Source organism: Temnothorax curvispinosus, unplaced genomic scaffold, assembly GCF_003070985.1.
Source record: "Temnothorax curvispinosus isolate PA1 unplaced genomic scaffold, ASM307098v1 QBEX01011947.1, whole genome shotgun sequence".
Lineage (NCBI taxonomy): Eukaryota > Metazoa > Arthropoda > Insecta > Hymenoptera > Formicidae > Temnothorax > Temnothorax curvispinosus.
In genome coordinates, this window is record NW_020221727.1 from 1 (window position 1) to 10,177 (window position 10,177).

Sequence of the window (10,177 nt, forward strand, 5' to 3'; positions counted from 1 at the left end):
GAACAATACGGATCTCATTGCCGGGCGACGTTAACGCGATAATTATTGTTGGCCGTCCAAAGGACATTAATCTTTCGAGACTCGAGTCTGTTTACCGTCCGCGATACTATACGATTTAAATGACCTGCATCCATGCATCTTTCTTCTCCTCGCGCTTCCGGCTTCGCCCGTTCGACACGTAATCGGGGATCACCCGGTGCGGGTATTTCCCCCGCGACGCCCCGCGTCGCTCCTGCTGACACGTGTCGCGAATTCGCCGCTCCGAGGTTGCGTGGCGGACGCGCGTCGGCGCCTAGATCGTAATACGAAATCCGAAACGACGCGGTTTATACTTATATTGGATTCCGGCGTTCTCTAACTGCGCGTCGGACTCGCGCGGGACGGAAAAGCGGGACGGCTGCCAGATCGCGGGAGAAAAATCGCCCCCGCGGGCGTCGGATTCGCGTCCTATCGACGCCGCGCCGCGACGCGCCGCCGTCGATTTGGCAGGATCGCGAGGCGCGCGTCTCTTCCCGTTCGCCAGCGTAACGTTTCCTCGTCTGCGACGATTACTCACAGAGACGATCATATAGCGAACGATCGGTGAACAGCGGCGTAACGTAAGATATCCTTTTACAAAAAAGTGACTTATGCGTCATAATGAGTGACGCATGACATTATGATAATTAATCAAGTAAATGAAGGAAATAGAAAATGTGCTAATATACGGTCAGGCTGGATATTTTGTACCGAATAATATTTTCTGCGTGAATTTATGTACATTTTTTGTTTAGTAAATTACACGCCAATTACTATTATCGGTCTTGAGACGCAGTTTCAGGCGGCAGCTAGAATAGTACGATTACATAATTAAAATGATAATCAATTTAACAATACCGATACTAATACGTATCTTTAGAATTTGCAAATGTACATTCGTGCGGAAAATATTATTAGATACAAAAGAGATCCAATGCGATCGTATATTGGTACATTTCTGTTTACTTGATTGACGTCTTCTCTCGAACCGATATCGAGCGTGTATATGTACGATGTGACGCGATTAGCTCTCGACCGACCGCCATATCTCTCTCTCTCTCTCTGCTGGATATAACAATCTCTAGAGAAATTCCGTAGAAAAGGAGGGCAAGGTGACGCGATACACTCGAACGCGAGGGATGGAGGTAAAGCCCGAATTAAGCCCCGTCGCGCTGCTGAGAGCACAATTCGTTTTATTCGTTTTACATCTCAGCGCGATTTTCAATCGCGTCACGAAGGCCGACGTTATATCACCGCGCGAGGCAATTATCGATAATGGCACTCGGTCGAAATTGTTACGTTAACGCACGTATTGCGTGTGTACCGACTGATAATGAGTCTTCTGCCGTCCGCGATACGAGCGTGCGGGTGCGAGCGATTATCAGATTTAGATTGCCGCGGGAGAGATTCTCGCGCGACGTGCTGCCCGCGTTCCTCGAGTTTTGAGTTCCCCGTCGAAGAAAAGTCGTCGTCGATCTGACTTCTCAAAGTAGACCTCTCGTCCGCGGATATCGATCCTTCGACTGCGAGAAGTGAAAGCGGGTAAAGTAAAGTTTAGGAGTAAATTATTTCATGTACGAAAGTATCAAGTTCGAGGGACGTTATGAGATTATTTTTGTTTCGTCTTGTTGTTTGTTGGGAGTTACGAGAAAAAGAAGCGTTTCGCGCGCCGCGGTCGGAGGATTCCTCCGCGGGAGGCTGGAGAGAACGTCGAGAGATCCTCGCGAGAGGATCTCTCCGTCTCGAAGTCGCGAAGAATTTAATATCGCTGACAAAGCTCTTCTCCCTCTTACGCGCATATTCATTTTTACTTTCATATATATTCTTTTTTTTTTAGAGTCACGCGAGAATAGTGCAGTAAAATGAATTTCAGGAACTCGACGGAGAAGCTCGAGGAGATCGGCGACCCGCAGCGCACAATGTCGTATCATCGTGGCGGGCAAGCGGGCGCCGTAGCGGTCTCGTACAGCACCAGTCCAATGGCACCGCACTCGCCTAGCCGGAGGTACTCCAGCGGCACCGGCAGCGGTAGCACCACCACCTCCACGATCGGCAGCACGACGTCCAAGTTCAACACCTACCGCTCCACCGGCACGTCCTCGCTCCTGGACCGGCCCACCGGCTTCTACACGTCGTCCACGAGCACGGGCTTGCGCTCCAACTACATCTCCTCGGAGTACAGGCGGTCCTATTGCGCGCCAGGAAGGTCAGTATCTCGTTAGTATTCCCCGACAGAAATGACGATCGTCAGCAGTTCGGGGAATTTCTCAGTAAACCCTCGGCGAGTCAGTTTTCCGCTTTTGCGTACCGCGACTTAAATGTATGAATTTTTTTTGTAAAGCAACATATAACGTGTAACTTGTGTGTAAACTCAAATACGTGAAGTTGAATGTTCGAGCTTTATTGCTTATCCGCGTGATTCTTATTTTGACTTCTGCGTAAAGTTCCTTTTTCTCGTATTTTTCGCGCCGATCGGGAAAAGAACGTGTCGTTTAGTCGTATACCGATGTAATATTTATCGCGCGGTTAACAACGTGGAGAAAGTAGACACGGTTGAACGGCAAGGTGCCGCCGAGTCGAGGGAGCGTACCTTGCAATCATGCTAAACGATGCATGCAAAACTTTTCCTTCCTACATCGATCTACATGAAATCTGGCGATTAAAGTCTTTAATTAAATATGTAAGACGTCACGCGCGCTGTCGCAATTCTTTCCTCGGCTGACGGATCTTGCGGTTGGACTGAACGTGAAATTAAATGCAGGAAGGTGAAAGGTACAAGTTTCCGGTGGTATCGTCGAAAGACAAATGTACAAAGTCAACGCGCGCTGCCGATGGCAACTCCCGAAATATTGAATTAGAATTTTGTCAAAGTGCTTATATACATTCGATCGGCCCCGCAGCTTCTACTCGTCGGCCTCCACCGGCACGAGCGTCCGCAGGAACTACTCGTCGGAGTACAGTCGATCCAACTGCTCACCCGCAAGGTGAGCGATCCTCGAAATAGGATGTAGACCTTAGGGAGATAACGAAACTAACCCGATACTTACGGAGACGAGAATTGAGATGTCTACGATAGGCAGATGCTGCTAATCAATATCAAACTCGTATCCTTGAGATAACTTTCTACTAAATAGTTTTGTAAAGTGAATATCGCTTTATTTTTATTCCTTTAATAATACATAGTAATGTCTGTTTTCCACCTTCTAATGATATCGCACCTGTTCATTGCTGTAGAACGTCTGGAAGTCTCGCGCGTCACTTACCTTTATGTTCACGTCACTATAATTCAATTACGAAGGCAGACCCGACATGTAGATCCCCATTCGTATGTGACCTGGGTAACTAGCATTAGTCCGACGTTAAAGGTCGAGGTCAGCGTAAACTGGTCTGCGCTAGGTCTGCTACCTGTTATTCCGGGTCAGATAGCCCTATCTCGGTGCCGTTAATCAATGCATCTTGCCGTCGTTCTGAATTCTCTGTCGAAAGGACGGACGCGGCGACCCAGACGGGATATAAAGCACCATTGAAATTCGCGCAGCTGTGTTATGCCCGTCGAGAGAGCACGTAGCCGCATTTATCGATTTTAAATAAGCACGCTCGCGCTACGGAATGTAGTCGTGGACCTTGACCTCGCGAGATTATCCGGCCTGTGTGTGGGCAGGGCGCGTTCGCGTCCCGGATACCCTTGTGTCGCACAGATTTTCTCTCCTCAGATCCCGACGACGCACTCCACCCTGGATTCTCGATCTCGCGGCCGCGTTATTCCCCCATGAGAATATATTTAAATATCTAGTACGAGCGCGTCGGCGTTCCGAGGCTGTCGCGCTTTTGCAAACGGTGTCGCGGGTCTGATTTAGTGACCTCCAAACCTCGAAGTAGAAGTAGCGTCGCCCAGTCGCTGGCGGCGGAAACGCTTGTATCTTAGTAGCCTCTGCAACGCGCGCGAGTCCCTCCGCCAGATACCGAAGAACGGCATCTATACTCGCGCGCGTTGCATAACGCGATCGCGGTAGGGGAGCAGGGGACCTTGGCCACAGGCCCGGTTCGACGAAACGCGATGACCGCAATATTCTTATGTCGGGCGAATTTTGCAGGTCAGTCTCGTCGTCGTCGTACGGCGAAACGGGCGGCAGCAGCGGCGCCGCATTAGCGACAACGATCGTTAACGGCACCAGCGGCAGCGGTAGTGGCAGATACATCTCGTCCACGAGCGCCTCGGTCAGCTCGTCCGCGTCCTCGAGGGAACGCAGCAGCGTCGACGCGTCCGCCGCGGCCGCCGACATCATCAGCAGGTACTCGCCAGCCGGCTACGTACCCAGTATTCAACGTCAACAACAAGCGAGCGGTGGCAGCGCGCATCACTGGAGGCACCGCTCGACGTCGTCGTCCCTGAACGAGTTGTTTGGCGGTGACGAGCGCGAGGTCGAGCGTAGGGATCTCCGCCTGGAGTCCTCGCTCTCCTCGTCGTCCTCCTCCTCGTCCGTGGCTACTGGTAGCGCGGCCGGTCTATGGTCCAAGTCCGGCAAGAGAAGACCGCCTACGAACAGCACGGTGCTCACCACCGTCGGACATGCACGCACGGACAGCGCCGTGTCTCTCGCCGAGGTAACGACCACCGTCGACGATCACGTTACTCACAAACCGACCGACGACGACGACGAGAACGACGGTACCAAGGACGACGACGATCAGCATAACAACAACGGCAACATCGGCGACAGGGGGCGCGACGGCAACGACGAGGATATCGCGTGCGGATACGGCGTTAACAACAACGACAACGAGCGCGACGACGACAACGACGAGGACGAAGACGACGACGAGGACGAGGACGACGACGACGCGAACGGCGACGATAATCTCAACAATTGCCACCACCGCTTCCACCAGCAGCGTCGCCACCGACCAGACGAGGTCTCATCCGCTAAGCGTAACGTTCTCTCACCCCCTGCCGCTGGTGGTGGTGGTTTGATCGGTGTCAATAGCCTTGACCTGTTAACTAACCTCGCTACTAATTCTCATAACGCCGAGCTGCTGATCAATAACAACGCTCGGGACAAGCTGACAGGAGGGAAGGACGAAGCCGAGAATGCCGAGATCACGACAAGCGACGAGGTAACGCGCGGCGCCGAGAATGTCACGCCGATCGTCACATTTCTGCAACGCGATCGCGTCAGCGATCGGGACATTCCCGAAGATGGCGGGGAAGAGAACAGCGTGTGCAGTAGCACGGAGAACGGCTTTGGCGGAACGATTGACAACATAGCCGGTAGACCGTCCGCCACGCACGGTGACGACCCGTCCATCCCCTCGACGTCGAGGAGAACGGATCAGCCCGGTCTTTTCTCGGGTACCGCGAGCAACAATCTGACATCGTCACCGACGAATCCATCCACGGCGCATCCGAGTATCTATCGTGGGGTCAACGAGCAATATGTGAGTGCGCTTATAGAGAAAGTAACCAGCTTTGACGCGGAGCAGCATAGATCACGTTTAATTCTCGATCTTTACTAATTGATCGTTTAACAAATCGATTAACAAACATCCTCATAATCATCTCTACGTTTATGACGTTTTCTTTCTTCGTCATTTTCATAATTGCTCAGTCAATGCTGCGCCGTGAAATTTCGTAACATTTTAAATCGACAATCACGAACCTCACGACCGTAGCATCAAAGACGTGAGTATAACGTGTGTTCGCATGGATCGAAGTACAATCGAATCGCTGAGAAATAATCACTGTCTGAATATACATAGGCTTAACGGCGTACGTTCTTCTGTACGGAATATGTATACCGTGTATATATGTGTGAGCTTGTATATTTGTAGTTGCAATGTCACAGAATCAAGCGTGAAAGAGAGATCCTCAGAGAAGCGTATGTCTCGGAAGATCGATTCCGTTGTGTAAAGTGATTGTATTACTGTAACAGGAGAGTGATGTTCCTTTTAGAAAGGAGATTTGAGACTGATTTATTCATTTATCAATGCACAAATTCAATCGTGCGTCGACGTACGTTAGGCGAGAACTATACCGTCGCCACGCGATTCGTTTACTTCCCACCCGGTCTCGTTGCGAAACCTCTTTGCCCTCTCGCCGTCACCAACTAGAGCCTCTTCGGAGTCAGTCGCTCGCGTTTTATTAATAGCTCAGAGCTCTTTCTCTCTCTTCTTCTCGAACTCTCCGGGAGATAGAGGCATGTTGTCAACGGATTTCGAAGCCACAGTGTGCCGTGGTGATTTACGGTAGTCGACCGAGTTTTCGCACGCTTCCCTCGCGCGAGGATTCTCCGATGCCGTCAGCAATGCATCGATTCGGACGAATAATCGCGATTGTAGTCGTATCTCCGGGTTTCCCGTAAACTCTCCTTGAACTGTTTCTAACGGGATGGAGTTCACGAGTCACTCGAGTTCATCTCGCTCAAGAAGAAATAATGGAAATCCCAAGTTCTCGTATCTTAATCGTAAAAAACACGTTTCTAAGAATCCTATACTTTTGGCGTTTCGCCAAAAATGATATCGCAAGATATCACGGTCGTTAAAGCAGCGCTTTGTAATTACGACGTTGACGAACATGACGTAAATAAATGACGTTGCTTTTTTTGCGCGGACGGGTGGACGACAGATTGTGCGTAACGCACATAAAAGTTTTAATCCGGCGTCGTATCGCTCGCCAATTCTTCCGAGATAGCAAGCAGTCGCTGCGCGTAAACTGGATCACGCTCAGGCGATAGGATGGGCTTTGTCGTGTCTGTGGACGGTGACAGCCCTCGTGCTTACTTACGCCTTCTTTCTCGGTATCGCGGCACCTTTGATAACTCGGCCTCCCAAACGTGTCGCTTCGAGAATCAGTTCGTTACGCCTCGGTAATTCGGCGATAACTCGGCCCGCCGTTTCGCGTATCGTCCGATCCTCGTTTGCGCGTTCGCAGGTGAGTACTCGTGTGATCGCGACGCTTCTCTGTAAATTGCTAGTTGCCGATAACAGTCGCGTTTTGTTTTCATCAATCGCTTAAGTTTAAGCGCTACATTTGACCTGTCCCATTTGAGTGTACTTTAATAAACACGCGGCCTGACGGAGGCATATATCTCACACGTGTGTACCTAACAAGTACAAAGTGTTACTAACGCGTTATCAGTTTGCATTTGTGTGACGCAAGTTTGTTTGCTATCGCGAGACGCTTAAGCCTCCCCTTATCGAGCGACTTGTGGTATTTCTACCGATCGGAATGGATGAATGAATGCTCGGACACTTCAACGAACGATTCAAGACGACAGTATTTGCAACGATACACGGACTCTGTGAAACAAAATTTAATTGATAATAGTTTCACGGTATGTACCTGTGTAGAAAATTTAATTTGTCTAATTACTTTCAGGAGGGAAGCCCGACTAACAGGTCGGCGCGTAGTCGTCTGCAAGCTCTTCGCGACGAACGATGTGGTCTAAACGGCTTACGGAATATCGGAAATACAGTGAGTATCATCTTCAACACAAAACGTCATTTTTATTGTAAAGTTTTACCGCTACGTACAGCCCATTAACATCCGCACGACCGTTTTAGTGTTTCATGAACAGCGTGATCCAGTGCTTGAGCAACACGAGACCTCTATTAGAGTATCTGCTAAACGAACAACACTTGGCCGACATAAATACCACGACATCCGGTATGAAAGGCGCCTTGATCAAAGCGTTCAGCCAAGTGATTCACGAATTGTGGGAGGTGGGCGGTGATCACGTGGTAAACACGACCGCGCTCAAGTCACAGATACAGAGATTTGCGCCACGTTTCATGGGCTATAGTCAACAGGACGCTCAAGAGTTTCTCAGATATTTGCTGGAGGGCTTGCACGAGGACGTCAACAGAGTCACCACGAAGCTACCACCCATACACGGCGACATACCTGATAGTTACACGTAAGGAAGCTATATATTTACGGGATATATATTTAGTTGACAACATACATATACTTGACGCTGTTACTTTATGTATAGGGATATGCAGAAGGCGGTGGAGAGTTGGAAACGGTATATTCGCAGCGAGGATAGCACGATAGTCGACGTTTTCGTTGGGCAATTACGTTCATCTTTACGTTGCACCTCCTGCGATCACGTATCGGTCACCCTCGATCCGTTCTGGGACCTAAGCTTGCCGATACCAGCCAGAAGCGGCACGGTAAAGCTTAGCCAGTGCTTGGAGCACTTTACTCGAGAGGAGGTGTTGGACGGCGACGAGAAGCCCACATGTTCTAAATGTCAGATGAGAAGAAAGTGCACCAAGAGCTTCAGCATACAGAAATTCCCGAAAATTTTGGTTATTCGTATCCTTTCTTTAACCGATCTAACACGAACATTTATATATATAAAACTAGCCGAGTTATATTACTATATATTTATTCCAATCAACTTTTTATTAATAGAGATAGCTCAAATTGTGTGTAAGAAAAACAAATATTTTTCTTAATGCCATCCGTTAGATTTGAAACGTTTCTCTCCGATGGAGCGCTTTCGCGGCAAGCTGAACGTGATGGTGGACTTTCCATTGACGGGTTTGGATCTCAGTGCCTTTGCCGCCCCGAGAGTTCCGGGCTGCACGTACAATCTGTACGGGGTCGCGAATCACTCGGGCACCACGTACTCCGGTCACTACACCGCGTACTGCAAGCACCCGTACTCGGGGGAATGGCATGAGTATAACGACAGCCGAGTGTCCGTCGTGTCAGCACGATCGGTCGTTTCCAGTGAAGCCTACGTACTGTTTTACGAACAACAGCCTCACAGTTCTCACTTGTAACCTTACGCCATACCTTAGAGAGTAAACCAACCATCTTGCCTCTCTCGTTACCTCAGCTCAGCCTAGTAAAAACTTCTGTCTTCTGACGTATTGAAAAGCGACTAAACACTGAAAGAGAAACGGGAGGGGGACCGTTTCGCGCGGCCCTTCTCCCTAAGACAAGTCCAACCGTGACCTCATTGGCGATAATCGTGTCTCTTCCCGCAATACGTTTCTCGACGTAGCGTCGCATACGCGCAATGTCCTTTCGTAAAGAGATTACGCATACGTAAATCGATATAATTGATGATTCAACACAATTGACAATGTACACGTGCTTTCGACGTGGAAAATTTATTTCCGCGAATCATGTTTGACCTATATGAAATTTATTTTTTTACGTAATGTTTTGCGAGACCTAATTTATACGTTTACGATCATGTTTGAAATGAGAGAAGACGATATTTTGTATTCGTTCGTTACTTCAGCCGCATGGGGAATGTTTCTATCTAGAAGAGAATACGAAAGGTACGAGGTCGTCGAGGTCGCCAAAGATCACACACATACACCACACACACACGCGCAACGCTTCAGATGTCTAGTTACTTTTGAATAGACAAGTAGTGACACATCTCTCTGTCTCTTTTTCTCACTCTTCATCGAACACGTGGCGACATACAAGCTATTTACTTTTGTAAAATATTTTGTTTAATATATATAACCACAGTCAAGAGTTATTTATTATAATTTATGGAAAGAGAAAAATAAAATAATATATTCGATATTGACACAGATATATAATATATATATTATTATACATATATATTATATTCCAATTAAAATAGATTAGTAAAGTAAGGACCAATTAGACCAAGTATCGTAAAAACTTTGCGATAAAAAAAAGATTTCTCATATTCTTTTTATCTCTCGTCGGAGATAAAAATCATCGAGAGGAAATTAAAAACCCTCCCCTCTCCCGCTCTACCGTACCCCGCACGCCGCGTCGCGGTTCGATCGATTCGCAGGAACCGCGTTCCCGCGCGATCGCGCAGATGGCGACAGCTGCCTCGTTCGTCCGCTCACCTCACCCTCGCGGATTCGGGATTTCGCGCTTACGCGCGGAACGAAGGCCTAATGCACATGCACGCGACACACGTGCGTGCGTGCGCGCGGAAAGACACGCCGAGTTCCGACACAACTTCCGTTTTGCGTTCCCTTGGTTCCATCTATCTCTCTCTCTTTTTTCTCCTCTCGCTCCGCGATTGAGAAGCTCGAGACGAGGACGAGAGTCGCAAATCGCCTACCGGCAAATTCGCGACGACGCGCGCGCGCGCGCGCACGTACACACGTGCCGTCGTCGCGGACGGTCGGCTGAGGGGGGGGGGGGGGG

At 49.2% G+C, this 10,177-nt stretch overlaps 1 protein-coding gene across 3 annotated transcripts; it reads left to right on the forward strand.

Moving 5' to 3' along the window:
- Positions 1 to 1,880: 1,880 nt before the first annotated feature.
- LOC112461998 (ubiquitin carboxyl-terminal hydrolase 20-like) lies at positions 1,881 to 9,524 on the forward strand. Of its 3 annotated transcripts, none has more exons than XM_025027481.1 (7): positions 1,881 to 2,224; positions 2,919 to 3,002; positions 4,113 to 5,454; positions 7,394 to 7,489; positions 7,579 to 7,931; positions 8,010 to 8,335; positions 8,492 to 9,524. In XM_025027481.1, exons 1-7 carry the CDS (start codon positions 1,881 to 1,883, stop codon positions 8,806 to 8,808), a joined length of 2,862 nt encoding a protein of 953 aa, XP_024883249.1. In that variant the 3' UTR covers positions 8,809 to 9,524. The 3 variants fall into 3 exon arrangements, with proteins under 3 accessions (XP_024883249.1, XP_024883251.1, XP_024883250.1); XM_025027483.1 differs by having other exon boundaries at positions 4,113 to 4,932; XM_025027482.1 differs by lacking the exon at positions 2,919 to 3,002 and having other exon boundaries at positions 1,892 to 2,224.
- Positions 9,525 to 10,177: the final 653 nt, after the last annotated feature.

What these genes read in the sequence shown, in the direction of transcription:
- LOC112461998 (XM_025027481.1), top strand. Translation starts at nt 1,881, where the DNA reads ATGAATTTCAGGAACTCGACGGAGAAGCTCGAGGAGATCGGCGACCCG. An exon ending in TCCAACTGCTCACCCGCAAG is followed by an intron (nt 3,003 to 4,112) that starts GTGAGCGATCCT and finishes CGAATTTTGCAG; the next exon opens with GTCAGTCTCGTCGTCGTCGT. An exon ending in TACGGAATATCGGAAATACA is followed by an intron (nt 7,490 to 7,578) that starts GTGAGTATCATC and finishes CGACCGTTTTAG; the next exon opens with TGTTTCATGAACAGCGTGAT.